The sequence below is a fragment of the Camelus bactrianus genome, chromosome 5 (assembly GCF_048773025.1).
Source record: "Camelus bactrianus isolate YW-2024 breed Bactrian camel chromosome 5, ASM4877302v1, whole genome shotgun sequence".
Classification (NCBI taxonomy): Eukaryota; Metazoa; Chordata; class Mammalia; order Artiodactyla; family Camelidae; genus Camelus; species Camelus bactrianus.
The window spans coordinates 78772682-78797831 of NC_133543.1; the positions used below are offsets into that span (position 1 = coordinate 78772682).

At 43.9% G+C, this 25150-nt stretch overlaps 1 protein-coding gene and 1 non-coding gene across 2 annotated transcripts in view; one reads left to right on the forward strand and one right to left on the reverse strand.

Moving 5' to 3' along the window:
* Positions 1-1904: 1904 nt before the first annotated feature.
* LOC105082311 (aldehyde oxidase 1) overlaps positions 1905-25150 on the reverse strand; it is a 68816-nt gene continuing 45570 nt past the window's right edge. Inside the window, exons 25-35 of the mRNA XM_010971889.3 lie at positions 24705-24896; positions 22641-22868; positions 17322-17417; positions 15304-15432; positions 14406-14480; positions 12916-12968; positions 11623-11737; positions 8138-8203; positions 6290-6478; positions 5650-5817; positions 1905-4740 (exon numbers count right to left, since the gene is read on the reverse strand). Of these exons, the coding sequence (XP_010970191.2) occupies positions 4690-4740; positions 5650-5817; positions 6290-6478; positions 8138-8203; positions 11623-11737; positions 12916-12968; positions 14406-14480; positions 15304-15432; positions 17322-17417; positions 22641-22868; positions 24705-24896 (1362 nt within the window). The 3' untranslated portion in view covers positions 1905-4689. The remainder of the gene's footprint in view (positions 4741-5649; positions 5818-6289; positions 6479-8137; positions 8204-11622; positions 11738-12915; positions 12969-14405; positions 14481-15303; positions 15433-17321; positions 17418-22640; positions 22869-24704; positions 24897-25150) is intronic.
* On the forward strand, positions 24400-24472 carry TRNAI-AAU (transfer RNA isoleucine (anticodon AAU)). Its single transcript has one exon. It is a non-coding gene; the product is annotated as a tRNA-Ile (tRNA).

The window sequence follows — 25150 nt, forward strand, 5'->3', positions numbered from 1 at the left end:
ATTACTCTAACCACTGAGCTACAGCCTCTCCCCACTCACATTTGAAAAGTTAAGAAAACAAGACTTTGGCAGCAGTAGACAAAGCATTATTCCAGCACCTGCAGGAAAATAGTCACATGCCCCACTGCCACTTCCTGCTGGTGGAGGGATTCTAGAAGACTTGCCACCACCTCAGGAGGGGGAACATGGCACAGGGGAAACACAAACCTGGGAGCAGAAAGTGAGAAGCAAGGTCCTCGTGATGCCTGTTAGCTTTGTGACCTTGGGCACATTACATAACTGCCCCGAGCCTCCACTTCTGTACACAGCCCTATGTGGGGTGCACAGCACACAGGACCATTATGCTCAGTTTCAACCTTGACTACCACTTCTTTGCCAGTGGTGCTGAAAACAATGATGCTGCGCTGCCCTTCAGGTGCAGTGCCAAGGACAGTGAACAGCAAAGAGCATGTTCCATTGGGGGATTGTGCCTTAGCTAAACCTCAAGAACTCAAAACAAAAGTGGGACCAGAAAATTACTTTGCCCATTGTGTTGAATGATTTAAGGCAACTTAAAGGAGCAACAGATTAAAATGTAAACTAACTGTGAAATTTATCCCTGGTTTTCCAGTATGACTTCTCTTCTAGCCTGGCTGGTCAAAAGTTTTATAATTAGTTCCCAATGATCTGGGGATTTTACACTCTTAATTTACGTGTGTTTGTGTGGGGCCATGGAGGGTGGTTTCAGGAGACAGAGGGGAAGAAGGAAGTGGGAGGAAGAAAAATGCGGAAGATGGTAATAAAGAGAAATCGATGCCTGACACTTAGATGAATACCAATGTGATTACCAAATACCTTCTGAAAACATCAATGTAATCAAGTGCCTTTCACCTCGTAATCCTAATATGTCTCATGAGTAGATTCCACCCCCTCCTCCCAGGGAACTAAAACTTCATAGAGGTTTGTCACAGTCGTTGAGTCAATCACCAGTTCACACACTGGTCATCTGAACCTAATATGCTCTTTCTGCCATGTTTTCTTTCTCTATATACATTTAGAAACTGCAGTGTGAAAAACTTACTTATCTTCCATTCATGAAGAAAACAAGTTCGCCTGACTCCTTAGGATGAGATGTTGTGCCAGAATACTTGGCTGAATGCACAGAAAGCACCTGCTGCCACATCTGCCTGAGACAGGGGCTGAGATACTCCCATGGGAGGACCACCAGCTGGACGGAGGGCAGCCCCGACGGGCGATTCTGGTCTGCTCTCTGAGTGTTTCCTCCAGCCAAATCCTGTTGGGCTATGCTCTCAACTGTCCTATTTCCCTACCTTCCTCTGCTACCCCCACTTTTCTCCTCTGTTAAGCCAATTTGGAATGTCAATCTCCGTTTAGTTCTTTCACAACGCACACTTCTCCCTGTCCTGGGGGTGACTCACTGGAATAAAATTTCTTCTTACAGCCAGCTTCAAGAGCCTTCTTTAGTCTTTCTTCAGTGAAATGGAACTGAATCACGTAGATGTAATGCATTTAGGTGCTTTTTTAGGGGTTAATTTATTTGTTTTTAAATTGTGAAACTAATGCTTATTTAAAAAAAATCAAAACTACAAAAGTGTATAAAGTAAAAGTGAAAATCCTCCTTCCCAATCTCCACTTTTCAGCATTAACTATTACCAGATTCCTCTGTACCTATACAGACTTTTCCCACGCACGTATGAAATATATGTACATACATGAATCTAGAAAGTGAAATCAAGTGATTCATACTATTTCAAAATTTGCTTTTTTCCAAGTTACTTAGGCCCTCTGTGCCTCAGTTGTCCATTCTGTGAAATAGACAAAATAATAGTATCTCTCCAGGGATTGCTGTGAGGAGTCAATCAGCTAATACATGTAAAGTACTTAGTACAGCACCCAGCACCTGATAAGTTCTCAATAAATGTTAACTATTTTTATTATTGCCATAATTTATTAAACTGTCCCCTATTAGTTTACACTGTTTTCCATTATTCACTATTACAAACAATACTGCGATGAAAACCCTTGGGCTTTATCTTTGCACATTTGAGCACGTGTTTCTGTTGCACACATTCTGGGAACTGGAATTCCTGGGTTGAAGGGTCTGCATGCTGTGAGGTCTAAGTTGTCTTCCAAAATGTGCACTAATACAATGAATCAGTATGAGTGTCTGTTTCCTGTATCCTTCCCCAACGCTGAGTATCATCCACATTTGCCATCGTTCAAATATCTGGGGCAAATTGGCATTTCTTCAGTTGTTACGAGGTTTTCCATCTTGCCATACTTGGAAAAGACTAAGACTTTGTGAGAACCAAAAGAATGTGCCCTCCTACCGTCTGTGTCACCACAGCAACCAAGACGAGTCTTTAAAATATGTCAGTTCATGTTACTTCTTTGCTCTGCATTTCACTCCGATTAAAAGTCCTCACAATGGGCTCAAGTTTCTCCACGTCTGCCCCTCCTCAAGCCTGCTCCAGGCATGCAGGCGTCCTGCTGTTCCCTGACAGTCAGGCACCCTCCTCTCCCCTTGGGGGACCTCTCTCCAGCTTTCTCTCTAACATGCACTTCCTCCAGGTGCCTGCTTGGCTCAGACCCTCGGCATCCTCATTCCCTGACCTACTCCACTGCAACCTCCCTCACCCTCCATCAGACCTTCACTGTTCCTCAGCACTCATCACCGTCAGCCATACTCCACAGTTGACTTACTATATTCAGTATCTTCTGTCTGTCCCCCCTGACTAGAATATAATCTTCCCAAGGGCAGGGATCTCTGCTGGCTAGTTTACTGCTAGATCCAAAGTGACTAAAACAGTGCCTGCACAGAGTAGGTGCTCCATGGCTGTCTGGGGTATTATGAGAAAATCTGCTCTTTAAAGGGATTTAGTGTGACCACATGTAACCATGACCAGAATGACCTTCGCCTTTAGTCCAAGGCCACTGGAGAAGCTTTGCCAGCCCCGAGACAAGAGTCCCTGATTTGGGAGTGTGACGGGGAGAAGGAATGACACACTAGCCTCTAGTGCTTTGTCCCTCAGTGCTGACGCTTCTCTCTGCCATGAATGGAAACGGAGTTTTTCAGTGAGTATGTCTTGCTCTTCAGTCCCTGTCGATGTTTCCTATCACTGAAGTCCACTGGGATACATTTCTTATGATTCTCACAACTTTTCAACATTTTCTACCTTAACTGTGTCTCTCCATATATGCTATTTTTTTGAGATGTAATTCACGTACCATAAAATTTACTCTTTTAAAGTGTATAATCCGATGGGTTTTAGTATATTCACAGGTTATACAACCATCATCACTATCTATTCCAGATCATTTTCATCTCCCTGAAAAGACATCTGTACCTATTAGCAGTCACCATCCCTTTCCCCATAGGTCCTGGAAACCACTAATCTACTTTCTGTCTCTGTGAATTTGCCTCTTCTGGACATTTCATGTAGATGGAATCATACAATATGTGGCCTTTGTGCCTGGCTATTTTCATTTAGACAGTGTTTTCAAGGTTTACCCATGTTGTAGCATGTAAAGGTACTTCATTCTTTTGTATGGTTGAATAATATTCCCTTGTATGGATATACCACACTTTGTTTAATCACATTTTGTTATCAGTTGATAGAGTCGAGTTGTTTCCACTTTTGGCTATTATGAATAATGCTATAAACATTTGTATATGCCTTTTGTGTGAACATATGCTTTCAGTTCTCTTGGGTACATAAGCAGAGTGGACACCTCCACCCTTGAGGAACTACCAAACTCTTTTTCCAGAGCACCTGCACAATTCTCATTCTCCCTAACAATGGGTACAGTTCCAATTGATCCACATCCTTGCCCATGCTTACCCACCGACCCACCCATTAGCCATGAGTGTGAAATTATATCTCAGTGTGGTTTTGATTTGCATTTCCTTAACAACTAATGAGTTTGAGCATCTTTTCATGTGCTTATTGGCCATTTACATGTTTTTGGGGAAATGTCTATTTAACTCCTTTGCCCATTTAAAAATTGGGTTATTTCCCTTTTTATTTTCGAGTTGTAAGAGTTTTAAAATACATTCTGCACATTAGATCTTTAACAGATATAAGATTTGCCAATATTTTCTCACATTTTGTGGTTTGTCTTTTCAATTTCCTGTAGTGCTTTTTGAAGCACAAAGGATTCTAGTTTTGATGACACACAATTTACCTATTTTTCCCTTTGGTCCCACAGACTCTTTAGATAGAGTATTTGGATCCATTCTGACAAGAAAAGGAGGGTGATAGCATATGGGGACAAATGAGAAAATGACAATTTTATAGTTCATACTAATAAAATTATTTAGAAAATTGCCTTTCACTAGAGAGTATAATTTCTGTTGGTGAATACAAGCCAACCATGCATCACATACAAGTCATCATCGTCCATTCCATTCAGCTGGATGGATTAAAGGGCTAGACTAATGGGGAGTATCATTCCAGAGGAAACCAGTTAGCCTTTATACCATTTAAAATATGATTTCTAAATTGCTTAAGCATATCTATCAAACTAAATGGAACATTTAAAATCAGCATCCTCTAAAAGCAATATTCTATGCAATGATTTTTGAACTGTGAAAATTTGTCTTCCAGACCCATCATCATAAAGCAGAGGACTGCACAGATTGCTGTGTTGGGAGAGTCACCCCGTCTTCTCCCAGAGTTTGCATTTGATTCATATGGGTACACTCCAAGGAACATAGGATCCAGGTTCGTCTCTTGGAATCTGGAATAAAAGGACAAATTTGGATATTTGCAACTGGCAAAATGTTTGTGACAAGTGAAAAAGAGCAGACTATAAAATAAGATAAAACTACCCAGAGGGTGACCAGGCAGTGAGAGATCTGGCAATGAGAGCTTGAGAAACAAGGAGGAACCCAGGAGAGACCAAGGTCGGGCAGAGCGGGGCAGCTACGAGAGTCATCATCTCATGCTTGAAGAGGGACAAAGGAAAAGTGGGATCAGCCTCTGTGCTGCTCCAGAGTGAAGAGGCTGTTTGCGGGGCTCAGGAAGAGCTATATGGGGTGCCAGGAAGAGCCAGAGTGAGAGAAGGTGGAGGAGGGACTCTCTCTTCAATGTAAGAAAGAACCTGTTTGCAGTCACAAGGGTCACTGTGAATCCCGGGACTTCCTCCCATCGTTAGAAATCCTGCCACTGAAAATGTCCAGGGAGAGCTGAGATGTTTGCTCAGCCAGGTGCGAGGGAGGGGCGGGGTGCAAGAGGGATTCCTGCTACCAGGGGTTGGGAAAGGGCCCTTCTCCCCTCGTGGTTCAGATCAGGAGTTGCCCGCACTCCCAGTGGTTCAGGTAGAGTGAGGCAGACTGTTGGAGTGGCCCGTATTCTTGGTCTGGGTGTCTTATGTTCAGGGCACAGTTCCTGAACTTCTATTCCTGACCAATGTGTCCTGGGATGGGAACAAAACCAGGCAGGAATGTACAACTGATGAATGAAGAATGAACCTTTTTTTTTTTTAATGGTGTAGAACTAAGCCCTATGGCAGGCAGCCTGCTCTCCTGCTCAAATCCTTCACGATTCCTCTCACCTTTTCTTCCATGGAAAACCACCATGGTGGGTGAATGAAACTTAACCACGATGACAGGGGGAAAAAATTCAGAGTTGTCTGAGCAGAACATACCATTTTTGTAAACTTGTCTTCACAGGCCATCCTAATCTTCTCCGGGGTCAGTGGACTCTTGAGCTTCAGAGGTCCAGGCAGGCCTCTCTCCCGTCGTGCTGCATTCACCGCGTCGCGGATCGCAAAGAACACCGAGCTGCCCAGGAATATCCCAGACTCTCCCAGACCCTGGGAGGGAAACAGCTCAACTAGATTACGACTCTCTTTCTCTGTACACATATTATGTATATGTGAATCTATAGGTACCTATGTGTATATATGACATATTAAATATCATATAACTTTTTTCTTAAAAAAACGAATTTACTATTTTAACCCGGTATTCCCATTCTTAGGATTCCAGCCTAAGGAAATGATCCCAAATGGAGAAAGCAGATACAGGCATGAGGATGATTATTGACATGAAGACGAAAAATCAGATGCAACCTGATGGTAACAGCAGTTTGTGTTACTCTCCATGATATGGAATATTTTTAAAAATTTATAATGTTACATTATTTTAAAATGGAAATGTTTAATAGGGCTTTTTTTTTTTATACGATCCTGACAAAAACCTCAAACAACCAAGAGATGAATGTAGCCGCTCCCTCCTGGCCCAGCTATCTTATAAACATGCATTTATTCAGACAGCACAGCTTACCTTAGATGAATACAGGGTATTTGAGTTTTGAGACGGAGGCAACAAAGAAATGTGCAGCTCCACGGGGACGTCACAGATGGTAGGGATTTTATATTGGTTTGGGCCACGAGTGTACAGGACACCCTGAAGAGAATAATTCAGTTCCTCTATTGTATAAAGTCCCATGCCTTGAATAAATGCACCTTCAATCTGAAGAAAAAAAAAGAATTTCCATATATGAGAAAATACACTTAACAGTAGCATTTCAACTTCATACTGTTAGTCTGAATTTTTAAAATACAGTGTAAGAGGGTTTTCAGCATGTCTTAGGGCATGTCTCCGAAAGTTTACTTAAAAGTTCACTTTCTAAAAGCATGTCTAAAGGACTTGAGTTTGAATCTCAGTCTGTTGTTTAAAATTATAGCCTCAAAGAGCCTGTAGCACAAATGCCCTGATTTTTTTCTGCCTATAAGGCCAATGAAACCCTCTGGGACTGGTTTGCCTGCAGACCCCAGCACATCACGAAAGGCTCTCGGGGCTCTGGAACCCTGTCAGCTCACCACACACCCTCGCTCACAGGCTGGCCGGCCTCACATCTTGGGACTCAGTTTCCTCACTTGTAACGTGAAGGGTCTGAACTGTGTGTGCTCCGAGTTCCCTTTATAGCTTCAGAATGCTCCAGTTCTTAGATGTCAGCATGTGGACAAAATCACCTTTCTGCACAGACTCCTGGTTTCTGGGTTTCTCCTTCATTTCCTTCCTTCCTGTGGCCACATTTTCCCCACCTCTGTCTCCATCTCACTTCTATCAGCAGAGATGTCCTTCTCTACTGTGATCTTAGATGAATCTTCCTCAAACTCTAGACTGCCTCCTGGCCCAAGTCACCTCCAAGCACTACCTGTCCTGCAGAGCTTCCACCAGCCTGGCCCTCTGCCATGACCTACCCCCAGCCTCATGTCCTGCTCCTGTGACACAGGTGAGCGCTGTCCTCAGCCTCTCCTCACTGCCAGCCATGAACCCAACGTGTGCTGAATCCCAGGTCTTCCTTTAGGTTGATTTCCTCCACTCTTCTCCCACCCAGAATGCCTCTTCCTGCTTCAACTCTGACTACCTGGTCCACACCACTTCCTCCCTGAAGCCTGCTTTGACTTCTCCAGCCAATACATCCTTTCCCTTCTCCCATCGATGTCACCATTTGAGGCCCTCTGGTGATGTTCTCAACTGGAAGTAGGGAGTAGGGAGCTGAACTGCCCACAGGGGCTAAGGCAGGCGAGGAAAGTGAGAGAAGCTCCCAGAGAGTGTGTAACTCTAAAGAGGCAGCCAATCGACTTTTCCTCGTGGAAATGTGGCTCCAGTGTTGGCAAATTTCCTGTTTCCAGGAGACGCTAGACAGCTGAATATTCATGTAAAACAGCAGGCGATTTTTCAGTCCGGTCAATTACTTCAAATTAAAAACAAAATGTCTGTGGGCAAAACAGGCTACCCATCGATCGCGGCTGCTGTAACGATTTGGCGTTTGTTCTCTCAGCCCAGCGCTACACCCCTTGAAGCCAGAGCCGGTCAGCACTCAGCACTGCTTGCTTCTTCCAGCCCACAGGTGTGGGCTCACCCCGTCACCCCTAGACTTAGTCCTGCTCCCCGGCTCCCCAGTCAGACCGTACGTTTCTTCAAAATCCACCCAGAACACCTTTGTTCCCTTCCCTTTTTTAGATGGTAAGAAATTTGAGTTCTGTGGCTGCCCTGAATAGAAAGATTCTGACTAAGGGGTAGCAAAATAAGATGAACAAGCCAACGGGGCGTTTTCCTAGCAGGTCGCCCAGCAGTTTTGACTTTTACACACAGGAAGTGAGGCCGATAGGTTCCACATACCTGGCCTATGTCAAGGGCAGGATTTATGCTGCAACCAACATCCATGACGATGTCTGTTCTGATGTTCTAATAACAACAAGAAAGTAAAAATGTTTAGTTTAATGAATACAGCTTGGGGAGAGAGAGCTGAGAAGTGGTTCCTGTCAGGATGGTATTGGTGAGGAACCTTTTCTTGGGTCACATTACATTTCAGGAGAGAGAAACAACAAAGATTTTATTATGTCACAAAGTTTACTATGTGTAACTTTCAAAGTTATAAAATACTCAACCAGCTTAAGCACTGATTTTTTTTTTCTTAGAAATGATAGGAGAGAAAAATATTTGCTGGACTTTGATTCTGGCTGAGAGATGTAACATATTGAGTTTAATCCACTACCACACATAGAACGTAGGCCACAGAAAACAGGCAATGTCTCTGGCCCTCCTGATCCTTGTTGCGAAACTCTGTGGCTACAGCACAGCGCCACATTCAGAGTCCTCTGGCGGGGCGACATTTACTGAATCTCAGAACTCAGGATACATGAGCTAAGAAGTCTGTTATCTGCTATTTTAGATTGTTTATTTTTTAAAGCAGAGGAGAGAATAAATCTAACGTTACAACGTGGTGACCAAAAGTTCCCTGACAACCTACCAGTGAGAAGGAAGACGGCGGGCCCAGCCAGGTCGCTGGTGACACCTTCGCTCTGTACCAGATCTGTACCTTCTTTCATAGGACATGTGGTTCTTGTCATGACAGGTTCTATTTACAATTATTAATGGAACAAAGGAAACCCAAGAGTTTCCTTATTTGACCTGGGACTTTCATCTAACATTTTTCTTAAGAAAATCGGATAGTGATCCAGAATGCTTTAGTCTCATAAAATTTCAGGCACGCACTTCTCTTACTTAAAGGCACAGTGAACTGTAAAGTTCTCTCCAGTACCAGTTAGCAAGGCTGGGCTTCCAGGCGACCAGGGGCCTCAACTGGAAGTGAGAGGAGGTGTCTCATGTCTGCAGTGTTAGTGAAGATTTTGCTTTCAAGCGTGGACTTACTGCTGTTCGTCACTGTCGTTTGACAGGGCTGGAGAGACTGCTTTTAGGCTGTGGTAGCCATCCTCCAAGATGGCCCTCAATGACCCCAACTCCTAGTATTCACATTCTCATGCAGTCACCTACGCTCTACCACCACACTCCACACAAACCAAGGCTGGTTTGTGTGACTAATAGATATGGCAGAAGTGATAGCACCTCACTCTGAGATGAGGTTATGTAAGACTGTGGCTTGTAAATAGAATTTGTATCATTATTTTTTTAGATAAGGAACTATATTCAATTTCTTGTAATAAAATATAATGGAAAAGAATCTGAAAAGAAAAAATATATATGTATGTATATGCGTAACTGAATCACTTCACTGCACACCTGAAATTAAGATTGTAAATAACTATACTTCAATGGACAATAAAATAAAAAAATAATTAATTAATTTTAAAAAGAAAAAAAAGAGAAACAAACAAATAAAAAGATGGTCGCTTCTGTCTCGAGTGCACTCTCACTGGCTCATTCTCTCTTTTTTCCTTTTGGACCAGTCCCTCTTAGAGGAGCCAGCTCCATGTCCTGAGGACACTGAAGCATCCTACAGAGAAGCTCATGTGATAAGGAATGGAGACCTCTGGCCAACAGCCAGTGAGAAACATAAGCCTCCTGCCAACAACCAGGAGCTCAGAATCTTAGAATGGAGCTTCGAGTCGGATTCTCCAGCCGCCATGGAGCCTTGAGATGACTTGAGATGACCGTAGCCCCCCGATGGCTTGGAGGCAGCCTCATGAGGGATGAAGAGCCAGAATCACTCCAACAAATCATTCCCAGATTCCTGACACTCAGAAATGGTGTCAGCTAGTAAATGTTATTTTTCAGCTGCCAGGTTTGGGGGTAATTGGTTACACACGATGGGTAACTAATACACAGATGTAGATTCAAAGGGAGGGAAGTTTTGCAGGAATAAGAGCAATTCTATCAACAACAAGAGGATTTTTGAAAAACAGGCCTCAGGGAGGTCCCCTGGTGGGATGTCACATGATGGCTTTTGTCTCAGGGTGATACCTAACCTGGGCTACAGATCCAGCTTTCACGAGGACATTTGTAAAAATGCTATTTCACACATTTCTTAAGATTGTTGAAATAAATCACAAGAACACACCACCTTAACATTCCACATTAAGGCTCATTATTACCTTGTTCTTGGCTTTTAACAAGGCCAAGGCGCATATATTATATCAGAAAATCCAAATGATTAAGTTTTCATCAACCTTTTTGTTTGAGGGCAGAGGGATGTAGAAATCAGTTAGGATGAGACAACTTTCTGCTGAGCTCCCTAAGGCAGGACAGCTACCACAGCAAGAAAACCATGCTTAGCGCCATCACTGTTTTGTCCCACTTCAAAGCTCCCCCAAAGTGATCCGGTTTGAGTCATAACCCAGACAAGCCAGACGCTTGAATGGACAGGTTCCTTAAAAGTGTATGTAATTTCAAAGATTAGGCTGACTCCAGTTTAAAAACATACATGCTGGAGACAGATTAAGTGAAAACTTACATCCAATCACAGTCTTGGAACTTTCAAGAACTAGCGCTCGCCTCTGGGTAGGTTTTGGGCAGACTATCACATGACAGTTGTGGGGGTATCACAGTCTCATTTAATCTATCAATGATCATTTATTTTTATTGACAGTGGCAAGTGGCTTAATTTACTCCCAAAGGCCCAGCTACAAAGGGGAGAAACTAGAGTTCTTGAAGCAGGGTGTGTGTGTGTGTGTGTGTGTGTGAGAGCCTGTGTGCGCATGTCAATCTATGTGGGTATCTTCTCACAGCGTTCCTTAAAAACACGCTCTTAAACTATCTGTAAAGCAGGACCTAGCTGGATAAAAGATACCAAAAGCTGGCTACTACCCTCCCTGGGCTGGCCTTTGGTGCCTGTGGGCATATGGTAGATACTGATGATGAAATCCTTCAAAAATGTCACGTGATGGCATTTCACACAGGAGGCCAGGACTGCTGGCACATCTACATGGAAGCCCCCTATAGGTTGTGCTTCTTTGTTAAAAGAAAACTCTTTTTCCTGTTTCCATTTTATTTATTTTTTGTAGATGGGAGAGGAAGGTAATCAGACTTATTTATTTACTTTTTTTTTTTTTTTTTAAGAGGAGGTCCTGGGGATTGAACCCAGGATCTCAGGCATGCTAGGCATGCGCTCTACCACTTTGAGCTACACTCTCCTCCCAATTCTACTTTAAAGGGCAGGGGATATAAAGAAGAGAGGCTGCCAGCTGTTTTTCATGGAAGCAACCACAGCCCAAAGCAACTGCAGAGCTTCTGTTTTCTTCAGGTAATGGAGAGAAATTATCCTCAGGCCAAATACATGGTGCCTCTCTGGTGCTCAGACAGATGGACTAAGCGGAAAACAGCCATGTCTAGAGTTCAACTTGAAGACCTTCCCAACGGGTACTGACCTTATGCGCCCCTGTCAGGCAGTCTATTTCAACCTCGGAACAGGCAGCTCCGTAAACAAAGTATTCGAAAGGATGGCCTTCGCCTGTCTCCCAGTTTATGTCCGACTCATAACCCCTGGAGGAAACAGAGTTGTTGAGGAATTCATGTTAAGTGATCAAGTCCCCTAACTGCAGACCACCGTGATTAAACAGGCTTATTAGGAGCTGAACTTAATTTGTAGGCACAGCAAACCAGACGAGTAACGTACAGCTCATAATGCATGCAATAAACCTCTTGAATAAATATTCACCTCTTTCTTATTAAATTGATTTGTCTGATAAAAATATCCAACCACTCCCTACCAGTGACTCCTGAAGCTTGGAAGTTAATTGCTGACTCTACGGTTATTTATCCTATTGCTTTTGGCTAATTTTGGGTCATGTAACCCTATTGCCATCAGGGAATTCCACCTGGATTTTACACCAAACACTGCAGCAAAGCTGCACACTTGCTGGTTCATCTGTCTTTCTGGCTCCAGGATTTAGCCTTCTGTGCTAGGGATCAGCCCCTTCAGTTCTCGTTCTTTGTCACTACTCTGGTCTCTCCATCAGGCTCCACGGCCTGCTCTGTTCCCAACTCTCCTTAAAGGGACACCAAAAACTGTCATGGTAGCAGAGGAGCATAGGCCAGCGGCTTGCCAGCACTTTCTACCCCTCTCTCCTCTGCTCCCTCCAGCCTGGAGGTGGGACTCCCATGACAACTGGCGAAGAGAAAAAAATCAGGTATGACTCTCTACACCACTCTGCTCTCTGATGGCTTTCATTCTCCATTAAAATAATTTGACAAATTTTTTCCCAAAGTGTCTGAGTTCTACTTGTTCCACATCTTGACAATGGATAGTTATTGTCCAGTTTCTTACCTTTTGCTAATCTAGAAGGTGTGAAGTGACATTTACCTTATTATGGGTTTAATTTGCATCCCCCTACCTTTGCTTCTTGACTTAAGGGACACACTGAGTTTTCAACAGAAGGTCAACCACTGCTGTGGATTCCAAGCAGTAACCCCAGAGTTACTCTAGGGCTACCCAGTATGATTTTAATCATCAGTTCACCTGTATTTTACTTGTGTGTCTATTTTTCCCAACAAAAGCCTTTCGGGGGACATTTGGATTAAGTAGTAGCTAAAAGTTCTTTATAATAGTGGGTTAACAGAAGGTACAAAATCATTTTTTTTTTTGCCAGAATTGCAACTAGAAATGAAATGTTCCCTCAAGACACTATTTTCCATAGCATGCGGTTGAAAGGACTATTTACCTGAAGTATCCAGTAGCTGAAAGACTAATGCTTTCATTGAAAGCAGCTTGTGCCTGTGAAAGAAGAGGAAACGCGATGCAATAAAAATGTTTAAAGTAAGAATCATCTGAGACTTCCATTCTAATTTTACTATGTGCTAAATAAAGCTGTCAGCAGCAATAACTAGGAAGGACCAAGATTAATTTATTCCTTTCAGCATTTTCCATCTCTGTAGGCATCTGTGGTTTACTGCTTGTAGGAACAGCATTCGTTCAATGAACATCATCATAATAAATGACTGCCATGGTATGTTACACTTATAGACTGGCTATTGTCAGCAACACATGTTTTGCTCATGAAGAATTTTATTTGGTCATCTGGAAAGACTTAGCCTATTAACATGGAACAGGAAACAATGGCTGCTCAGATGTTTAACTTTAATATCATGTCTCCATAACACTCTTAGGAAAGGGGTATAATCTTGCTAAATTGTACCATTTACACCAAAAGTTCTCCTGACTCTGCACTGTACACAGTTGGGTAATACACACAAAAAAATGCAGTTTAGGTCCAAGTCTCCAAGTCTGAGAAAGAAAAAGGTGAGAAGTGCACCTATTACAGAAGAAAGTGGGCTGAGTGCAGCATTTCATGATGGTGGAGGCCTGCCTTTCTTGCACCGTCTCTCTCTCCATCTTTCTCCAACCAGAATCTCTCAGTCTTCCTGGGCCAACGCAGCACTGGGCAGAGGGCAGAAATATGCCCAGAGAGGACTGAGAGCTCCCGTAACTCTGAATTACAGAATGAGTCCTAACTCTGTGGAGTAGCAGGACCATTTCTTAACAAGACCTCCTAAATGTTATTTCCTCCAGACCAATGCTTTCAATGTGACATTTTAGAACTGTCAGCATGACACATACACCCAGCCCTCAGTGATATCCATTCCACAGCATCCAGTACTTTGGAGCCCATTATTCTGAAAAGTTTTCTAGCTGACTTTAGAATGGAGCTAGAGTGAAAGCAGACGAAAGGAAGCAGTTGACTATTTCCGTTCCATTTAGTGCCTACTATTGACCGTTGAATATATATCCAAATGGCTTAGTTTCCTATTTCTAAATGAGTGCTTATATGATTTTTACTTTTATAGGAGGATTCTAGCATTATCTTCCAATATTAGGAACAGCTGAACCCAAAAAAAGGAGAACAAAGAGGTTTACAGCTGTTACCTAGAAAATATTGGATCTTATAGGAAGAAACAGTAATTAATTCTTGCTTAAAACAAGAGTTCTGGACAGAAGAGCTGTCACTTTCTCTAACAGAGAATGATCGCAGATGTAAGAGCCCCTCCACCAGGCTGTGCTAAGACCTCCACGTGCCGAGCGCCAACGGCCTCTGCTAATCACCAGCACCTATTCATGTGCCCTATCTCCTGATATTTAATTCACACATCTCCCTCATTCTCCCCTCTCCTTTCTTTTTTCTAACATAAAACACAAAGTAACAGTGATACTCACCCAGTCCTTCCAAGTGCCTCGAGGATTCTTGCTGATGACGGGTTCAAGGCGCTTTAGGAGAGTTTGACAAGCATCCTAGGGATTATTTTTTAGTTAAAATTATGATCATAATTTCATGCAAACACCAATTTCAAAACCATATGATATGTACCATTACATAGGTTTATTTGAGAGGTCCACAGAACATGGAAAAGGGAGAGACCAACATACGAGAGGTGATGTGAAAGGTTTCATGGGCGTAGGGGTAAAGCATGAGCTGGTCTTAAAGACAGACCACTAGGACGGGGGCCTTGTAAGCCCCACTAAGACGTCAGGACTTAACGGAAAAACTGTTGGCAAACCACCGGCCACCATTTTTAAGCACAGTATGGTCAGATTTATTTTTTTATTTTTAATTTATTTTTGAATGGAGGTACTGGGGATTGAACCTAGGACCTCGTGCATGCTAAGCGTGCGCTCTAACACGGGGCTATATCCTCCCTTCTAGGTCAGATGTATTTTGTGGGAAAACTTGTTCTCTGGCTGCAGGAAGCCAGAGTAAACAAGGCAATGAAACGGGTGGACAGACAGAGCCTTGCAACAGTCCTGGCAAGAGGTGGGAGTCCAAACAAAAGCAGCCGTGTTACTGCACCAGGGAATTGGAAAGAGGCATTTCTGAGTAGGATGGATAGGACTTGGGTACGAGTGAGATGTCAGGAGTGAGGGAGAAAGGAGGTGGCATCTCCCACTCAGGAGAGCAGCTGGGTGCTGTGCACTGACAGAGCCCTGGGCTGGGAGAAGGTGTGGCTCCCCCCAAGAGTGTGTGGGAAAGAGACAAGGACTGGATTGATTCTCAACACCTTCTGAGCTCCAGCCTTGATGGGGTTAATGATTTGGGTGCTGTCGGAGTGTTTTTTACCTTTACTGCCAGCCCATTGAGATCAGCCACCACGGACCCTCCAGTGATACATGAATTAGGGATGGTTTCTGTGCTTGTTCCGCGCAGGTGGATATTGGACAATGGCATCTTTAATTCACGACTGGCCACCTGGATTTTAGGAGAGATCTTCTTTTACTTTCCTTTGGTTCATCAGAGACCCACGCACATACCCACGTAGTAGAATGTGTGTGAAGCCCTCCTAAGCACGACAGGGACAAACAGCAGAACCACAAATTCTCCAGCCACGGAAAGTTCCTCTTGTCTAAAAACCCTGTTGCTAGTCTGGACCCCTCGTCCTGAGCATACTTTCTTTTTCTTTGACTTTCTTATGTGCAATAGCACCAGGAAGAGGAGGCGGGGCCCCGAGCAAAGGCAGGAAGAAATGCTTCCCGTCTTCATCATCATGAAATCAACACCTTTGAGGCCTCTCCTACGCTGCACTGCAAAATGTTAGCAAAGCTGACTTCATCAGATAGAAGAAGCCTTATCCACATTTCTGGAGATGCTCCAGGAAAAGAGCGCTTCTGAGAAAGGACGATGGCCTTGTTAAAGCAGCAGCACCAATGCGAGAGCCCGGAAGTAGAAGGTGCCAGTGCCACTGGCTAACATAAGGACTTAGCTGGCTGCTGTGTTCTTCCTTTGTGTTTAACGACGGGGCAAAATCATACTACTAGTTTCAACTGGTCCCCGACGGTCCCCGACGCTCCTCTTTCCTGCTGGTATAAAGGCTAGATAGTTTGCCCACCACTGCGACAAGGGCATAGGCATACAGAGCCCTCCCCCATCACTGGCTTTCAGAAGACTGTCTACCCAAATGCAAAGGCTTACAACAGAAACGTTTCTGGTGGTCCTATAAGGAAAACACCGAAGTCTCTCCCCGGAAAGGGGGAAAGGTATGACCAGACAATTCTCAAGTGAGTGATAATATGAAAGAAAATATATATTCAGCGTCTCTGTAATCAGAAAAGTGCAAATTAAAGCAATCATGAGATACCTTCACTATCAAATTATCTAAGATTTTTTTAAACAACCCATAACATACAGTGTTGGTTAGTGGTATAATGTGATGGATATTTTCTGGATAACATTTCGGTGATATGTGTCAAGTGATTTAAGATATATTCAGTGACCCGGTAATTCCATTTCTGGGAATTTATTTTAAAAAGTAATCATTGGTTTGATCACAGGTTTATGGACAAAAATGTTCACTGAAGGGTTCAACAATTGGAGATGGTTAAGTAAGTTATACAGACATCTACACGCAGCGTTAAAAATCACATTTGCCAAGAATTCTTAATGACGAGAGGGAATGCTCACTTTGTATCAAAATAGGTGGAAAAAACAGGACATAAAATTATATAAACAGAATGCTAGCGATTTTTGAAAAAGAAAAAAAGTTAAAATAGAAAGATCCCAAAACAGTGATCATTGCTAAGTGGTGGAATGGTGCAGGTTTTTTTTTAAGTTTGCCTTTCAAATGCTTTCTAATCTGTATATATGTATTATATGTATTACAATGATGAGCAAAACAGAAACAGTAGCTAAAAATTATTCTAAAATAATTGAGCCAAAGGAAAACTGTAGTCTGGTGAGAAATACCGAATGTGTTTTATATTATCAATTGTTCAGAATCCTTTCTATAAAAATGGCAAGATATAATGCAATACATCAGAATTCATACATCTTTTTATTGCCCAGCAAATGTTCAAAAAAGACAATTCACTTGTTAACATATCTAGGGGAACACAGCAAATGACCATACAACCTTCTTTAGCAATAAGATGACCAGAGGCTACATCCTTAAAGAATAAGGAGGGTCAATTACAAAACTTGCTTGCTTACTCAGTTTCTGCGAGTAGCTTAGCAATTGAAGCAGTTAAAGCTGAAGTCTCCTACCCTTTTTTATTTTGGAACAGAAAATAGACATTCCTAGTCTCCCTCCCGTATACATACCTTCAAGCATACATCCAACCTAATCCAATTATCTACATTCTTACCTGAATCATTTTAGTGTGGACCCCCTGCCCCATTTCAATTCCGCAATGAGTCACCAGCACAGACCCGTCTAGATAAATGTGGACCAGGGCAGCAGCCTAAGCAAAAGAGATGAAAACAGTTGCAATGACCTTTTTTTGTTTTTTTTTTTGTTTTTTTTTTACTTTTTTAAAATTGAAGTATAGTCAGTTTACAATATTGTGTCAGTTTCTGGTGTACAGCATAATGTTTCAGTCATACATATACATACATATATTCATTTTCATATTCTTTTTCATTATAGGTTACTATAAGGTATTGAATATAGTTCCCTGTGCTACACAGTACAAACTTGTTTATCTATTGTATAAATATTAGTTAGTATCTGCAAATCTTGAACTCCCTATATATCCCTTCCCATCCCCTTTTCCTCCTGGTAACCATATGTTTGTTTTCTGTGTCTGAGTCCGTTTCTGTTTTATAAATAAGTTCATTTGTGTCATTTTTTTAGATTCCATATATAAGCAATATCATATGGTATTTTACTTTCTCTTTCTGGCTTACTTCACTTAGAATGATGATTTCCAGATCCATCCATGTTCTTGCAAATGGCATTATTTTATTCTTTTTTATGGCTGAGTAGTATTCCATTGTATAAATATACGCAACTTCTTTATCCAGTGCAATGACCTTTTTGACTGATATTATCATATGTTTTGTCAATTAGAAAACACTTTCTGTGGAAACAATCCCCTCTTTTTCATCTCCTGCCAAAATGCACACAGGCACTTTCCCCATCGCCCTGAGAGCACTGAGCAGAGCCAGGGCGAGGCTGGGGCAGGTACTGCCTCAATATTACCCCGCAAGAGGTCAGATTGCCACTGGATGGCTGCAAGTCTGGGGCAGGGGCTCAGCTACTACTTAAGCTACCGTTTCCTGAGCAGGACAGCTGAGTGCACCGGTGCCTTCAAGGATCCCCCTGACCCAGAATGGATCTACAATCTAGGTTTAGGGGAGGAGGTTTTAGACAGGGTATCAGGTTTAAATGTACAGTTAAGTTTAGATAGTTTGGGGGAAAGGGAAAAGACTTGTTTATGTGAACACATATCCCCATAGTTGTAGGTGTGTTATAGAAAAGCAAAAATAAAAATCCAAATAAGAGAGGGCAGTTAGACATTACTTTTTTGCTGCAGAATGAGCTAAGCCCACCCTTAATCATCTTGGCCCAGAATTACAGGGCTTTAAAGTTGGAAGAGAACTTGGAAGTAAACTTTTCTAGCTGTACAGCTCCCCACAGGGATCCAGGAGGGACCGAATGGCTAACACAGAATTAAAGGCTGCTGTAATCAGAAACACCCAGACCCCAAGCTATTGTGTTTTACTATCAATAGGAATGTGTCTTCTTGCCAAGTCTATTTGTGCTACACTTGGGGGTATGGAGATGGCCCGGGAGACGGAGATGGCCTGAGAGACTGAGATGTCCCAGGCGATTGCAGAAAACATGAATGGCTTCTTCACTCTCAGTCTCCAGAGTAAGAGCAATGTTAACAGCAAACGATCCTAGAGAAAACGCTTCTCATGGTTCCACTGTGGTTGAGGGGCCCCGCAAGGCACACCTTGCAGCTGCTCAACTGGGAAGTGCTAACCTCTTCGATGTGGTCTGAGCCAGCCAGGGGCCACTGAAAGCTGTCAGTTAGGTTTCTTATTATCTAAGCTTCTATACAGAGTGGCATAATAGTCTAAGATTTGTAAAGGCAGGTCTTCAGGAAATTCTGGTAACAAGCTAGTTTCCATTTAATGAAGCTAAAATTTTAGTAAGTCTTGCATTACTCACTCAGATGACTTATAAACAACTTTGATTAGGAGTGAAAGTGGATGGACTTGTGTGTCAATCACCAGATACGACCAAGGAAAGGACTGCATTCCTAGATCGATTCTTTGTCCACCAGAAGGACCTTCAGAGCCTCCTGTGGGCCACAGGCCACTCTTGGAAAACTGTCTCTTTATTGGCACCCAAAGGTTCACACAGCTCCAGCAAATGACAAATAAAAGGCTCTATCATTCCGAGTAAGGTACTTTGACCATGAAAACGAGCTCTATTCACCTGGTCAGCAGGTGTAAACTAGGGATGTATTGAGAAAATGGGACATGGGGGCTCTTTCTCTGAGGTCAAAAGCACATACATTTGCAGCCCAAGGGAGAATCTTAGAAACTTAAGAAAGAGGGCGTGGCCACAATAATCATACCCAAAGGCCTCGAGGAGATGCAACAATGTGTTTCACTGCCTGTTGACACATCAGTCCTGCAAACACTGTTTTGTGCTCCTGGCCATTTACTCTCAAAACAACACAGGGTCCTCTACAGAGCACCTGGAGCTGGCCACCCTGGGGCTGTGCAGCAGACAGCAGGTGACTCCAGCTGCAATGGCTGCAGCTGGGCGCCATTCTATGGCACTTCTTTGTACTCGGTGGGAATGTAAGCCTCCTGAGAGGAAAGCGCATGTCCTAAGGCTTCCCTTGCAAAGCAATATGGTACCTCACACGTAGTAAGTACTCAATACAAGTTTGAGCAATGAAATGGCAACAGCATTGCCATTCCATCTGTTTCTTAAGCTTGCAGACTCTGTATTTGGCCTCCTTGGCTCTGCAAGCAATTGAGAAGTCGCTTGTGGGTGGAATTTGTCACCGGGACATGTGGTTGAGCTACAATTACAGTGGGTTGTGTATTTCCTCCATCGCGTGACCTCGCTGGCAGCAGCGTTCTGCCTGTGCGTCCAGGGCAGCACTTCTATCAGAGACCGCTGAGTAATTTGTCCCATGTGCTGCTGCAATCTCCCTGGGCCATTTAAAATGTCAAATTTGGTTCAGTTAAGTGGCACCACCGGATGGTTCATTGTCAGTGCCACAAAAGATAATTCCACAAAGCTGCATCTATGAAATTAGAAATTAGCAAAACCAGGGTGTGGAAACAGATGGTTCTCCAATATAAACTGGGGACTTGGTCTGTGAAATTTAAATCCTAAAGCTATGGCTGCTGGTGTTGGTGAGAAGTCTGTTCGGATCCCGCAGATTCCCAAAATGTCTCAGCCATTCAAACATTTAAGTTCCTCCTCTGTGCCAGGTGCCGTACAAAGGCACTGGGAATACAGAGGTTAATGCTCCTGTCCAGGAATTAAATATAATGGAGGTGAGGTATGTTTGACACCTTCAGCTGTTGGGAGCACAGTTCTAAGGTCAAGTCCTTGTTCTGCCACCCACTAGCTGAATGTCCTTGGGCAAGAGAGCAAACCTCTGTGGGCTTCAGCTCCCCTTTCTATGAACCAGAATCATACCTACCCGACAGAGGAGACAGGGGTTAAGTCAGGTGAGAGACTGCAAAGCACCCAGCCTGGGGCCTCACACACACAGGGGTTCTAGCCCCCTCCTCGATTTGGGTTGCTTCAGGACAAAGGCTGTCAGCATCTGGCTTTCAGAAGGCAGCTTGACTGATCTCAAACTCTTCGATTCAGCCCTAACCAAATGTTTTAAGCACAGAGCTGGTTTCCAGGGGAGGATGGGAAGAGGGGGTGAGGTGGGAGGAGCTCCTCGGTAGCCTTTAAGAACTAAGTTGTGCTGCTGACTGTCGTCCAGGTCGTTCCTGGCTGAGCTGAATCCCATCTCAGTCCCCCGCCGAAGGTGCTGGGGAAGGTGGCTGGATGCAGCCGACAAAAGCACAGCTTCTGGGGCCTTTGAGACCCGAGTCTCAGCCCACTTCTCCCTGGCCCTGGGACTTCAGGCAACTTACTTAAGCTCGCTGTGCCTCAGTTTCTCATCACTAAAATGAGGCTACAAAACCTGTAGGTTTCCCTGAGAGCTGAATGAGACAAAATCTGAAAGGACTTAACCATAGTAGGTGCTCAGTAATTACCGTTATTTTTTATCTGCATTTTGAGAGATTTCTGATGGGGAAAATGGGACAGACCTGGTCCACTGTGGAGGCCAGATGTTAAGTAAAGGCAACCACTGAACAGAGACAGCCTGCCCAGTCTACCCATAGCCTAACGCCCAAGGGTTTCCAGAAGATTCGTAAACACTGGGAATTGTTTTCCCCATGATCCTGATGGATGTCCTCAGGGACAGATGGCCCAGAATGGCCTCTTTGCTGGCTGCCAGCTAATCAGTTTACCCCCAAAACTGTATCCAAGATTCATTGCTCACCAACCCTTTTCTAGAGGTAGTTCTCCTCTCTTTTCTTTTTTAGCAACCTGGTTTTTGCCTTTATTCCTCAACCACAGCCTCTTGACTCTCTCCCTCATCTGAGTAAATTGTGTACCAATGACTAAATGGCTCTATGTTGTTTTGCCTTCATAAACCAGAGAGAATGGGAGGGCTCCAATGAGATCACCACTTGTAATGTAATGATGCTCCTCTGAGCCAACCCACCTACAATCGAAGCTGCAGGAAAACTTTCTGAGGACTACACCGAAGCTGAACCAGGAGAGATGGGTGAGCGGTGGGTGTGGGAAGGGGGAGGACCGTTCCTCCTCCTGTGCCCCGCACAGTCTCACGCCCTCTATCCCTAGTCTGTCAGCACTCAGTGCACCTGCTGTGCCTTCTTCCCAGCTCAGCCAAAGGTGTGAACTCCACAAAGCGCAGTGACAACAGTTCTGAGGGTTCTGACACCTCATCCACACAGATGTATACATATACACATGTATGTGAGAACATAGGTAATGGGGTTCCACATCCTTGCTGTACAATGAACTAGAACACCAGCTGCTTGGTGAATGAAGGGGTGAGATTTAGCAACCGAGCAGGGAATTTATTTAATCAGTTAAAGAAAATAAATAACAAGAAGATATTTTTCAGTCCTCTCCTTCATACTTGTAACAGCTATAAACAGAAGATCTCCTAAGACAGTGTTTCAAAAAATTTCTTAAGTGATTTACTTTTCTGGATTTGGTTTACCCCAATCCACCAAAAAAAGGAGGGGCACCGAGTGTCTTGCAGCTTCCTGTGTCTATTTCCTGATCCAGTGACATGGAATCACAGTAGCTGAAGAGGTGTCTTGGGGCGTCATCGGGCCCCACTCTTACTTTATACTTGAATGGCCCCAGAATGAGCTGACTCAGCTGTTCAATGCCAGGGCCAGGAGTAGATGCCAGGTCTCCCCATTTCCCAGCAAGAATGCTTGTCACCAATTCTGGGGTCTTGGGCAAAGTAGCTCCTGTCTCCTCTGGAGAAAAGCTAGTTGGAGCACCACTCTGGGGAAGCTTTACTATCAGGTACTGTGATCAAATGGCCAGTCCACCTTAATGGAAAGTTTCCCCAACACCTTTTGATCGATCTGTTTGGCGAACTGACCTGACCAGCAGCTGTTGACCCAAGGCCAACAGGAAACTTCACGGGGACCATGGCCAGCCCCTTCTTCTTCCAGTAATTCTCCGAGTTGAATTTTTCCACGGCCGCTCTCCTCAGGGCGTAGGAAGACATGGCCATACATTCTTTCCAACACTGGATCAGGTTCTTGGCATTAATCTCTTGTTTGTAGGGTGTTTCATCAATTTCCTTGTACATGTTTATAGTTCGGACCTACAAAAGGGCAGGAGGTTGACAGAGCTGGAGGGGAAGGCAGCCATAGCCTCTTCTACCCACTGTCCTCCTAATCAAATTCTGCTCATCCTAGAAAACCCAAACTGAGTTCAATCTACTCCTTGTTGAAGCCTTTCCCAACACCGAATACTCCTCTAGTCAGAGCCCCTGTCAAATATGCTAGCACTTGAATGCTTTCTATACTGCTGTTGTGTGAGTTCAAAGGAAGGATCCTTTCCTTTTATTTCTTATATGACTCAACACAGTCCAGGGACTCTGCAGATTCTTAATTCTCGCTGTACCTGTGAGTATCTGTTAAAAGGTAAGGCTGACTTTCAATTCCAGGCTACATGATCTACACGATTTGGATTTTTCAGATGCTGTGGCAAGAGAAGACCACTCACTACCAAACACGAAAGTGTGAAAGTTTGTTTAAATATGACCCCAAATAGGATGCAAAACAAATTAAAAGAGTCTATCCTAGGATGTCTGAAGCACTGAGTAGAATTCTTCCTGAATTCCCAGAACTGGTGATTAGGGTCCCCTGTTGAGAACAAAAGGTCAGGTACCTCACAATCTCAGCTGAGAAAACTCAGCAGTTGAGACCAGCCATCACCCCAAGCAGACAAGGGCCATTAAGGACATATATTTTGTCAGTCCCCCAAAAAAGAAAGATTCCCAGATCACTACAGAAGCATGACTGGAGGTTAGTGAGCTGTGCCCTTTTGGGGAAGGTGGTGTTTTTTAGGATGGCTACTCTCCTCCATTTTCCCTGGTGATGAAGGGAGGTCATTATCAGATCTTCCTCCTTGTGCTAACAAGTGTGACAGAACATCTGGGAAAGAGGCTGTGGTGAGATGGCCAGGAATGGAGGGTGCAGGACCCCCACAAGCAGAAGAGACACAAAGAAGATGGGGGAAAGAAGGTAGACGAATCAGGGACTGGGGCTTTCCAGGGACTGCTGCAGCATGGGGCAAAGAGGCATGGGCATCAGGGGATGCTGCGTGAGGTGCCAGCTGAGGGTCAGTTGGAGATTTAACCCTCGTGGGAAACCACTGATTTCCGGGACTCCTGTCAGAAATGGAGCTCAGAGACAACAGACTTGAAAAGTGGCTCTATCTAACCAAGAAGATGACAGACGGCTCACTGGGAGAAGCCAGCTGGGAAGATGCTGTCTGTTTCCCAGGTCCCCCTCTTCCTCCCTGCCCAACACCACAGCAGAAGGCACAGGGGAGGAGAAGGGGGCAGAGCACACACCATTGTCCCCACCCGAACTCCACTCCAGGAGCCTGGGAAAGGAACAGAGCATGTTAGTGAATGAAGTTGGGGCCAAGACTTAAAAAACAGAGACCATTTTTGTAACTGAAGTGACTCAGATGACAGCTGCCTGAGATGCTAAGGAAGCAGGGGAAAGAAGGGTCTACAGAACTTGTTGGTAGCAGTTATACCCTCAGTCAATGGAGACTCAACAATGAATCCAGTGCTCACTCCTCAATCCCCTCTGTCTCCAGGATTTTTGAGGGGAGGGGGTGGTGGGTATAGCTCAGTAGTAGAGCGCATGCTTAATATGGATGAGGTCCTGGGTTCAATCCCCAGTACCTCCACTAAAAAAAAAAAAAATTTAAAATTCTTTGTGATCCAGGATTTTTGAGGAGAAGCCTGAGTAGAACAAGGATCACTGAACTCTGAAGTCCTGCTCAGTATTAACTATTTAGCTGGTTACCTCAGGCAAATCATGTAGGCCCTGTGGACCTCGAATTCCTCAATATGAAGACCCCCCAGTGACCCTCCCATCTCTAAAATTCACCACTTTTTGTATGTGAGATTCAGTATTACCTTCTCCGGGGACAACCCACATTTGGCTGCAACTTCTGTGATACAGGATTCAGTGATCAGTCCTGTTTGAGGAAAGCCAAACCCACGCAAAGCCGTGTTGGATGGAAGGTTGGTTCTGCATGCCCACCCCCGGCAGCGCAGGTTGGGAAACTTGTAAGCATTTTCCATTTTCAGAAGTCCCATCTCTATCACCTGTGGAAATCCAGAGTTGATGTGATGAGATCTTCATCCTTCTGGACCTGCTTTACCATCCTGAGACCTCAGACCAAAACCAGTCCAGAAATGACTGACCCCCACGACATCACATCAAACATGCTAAAATTGACCCATGTCTCAAATTAAATGCATTTTTGCCGTGAAGGAATTTTTAAGGATTTGAATACTTTTTCTTTTGAAAATATTATCTTTTAATTTTCATATTAGAGCTAATGCATTTTCCCCCCACA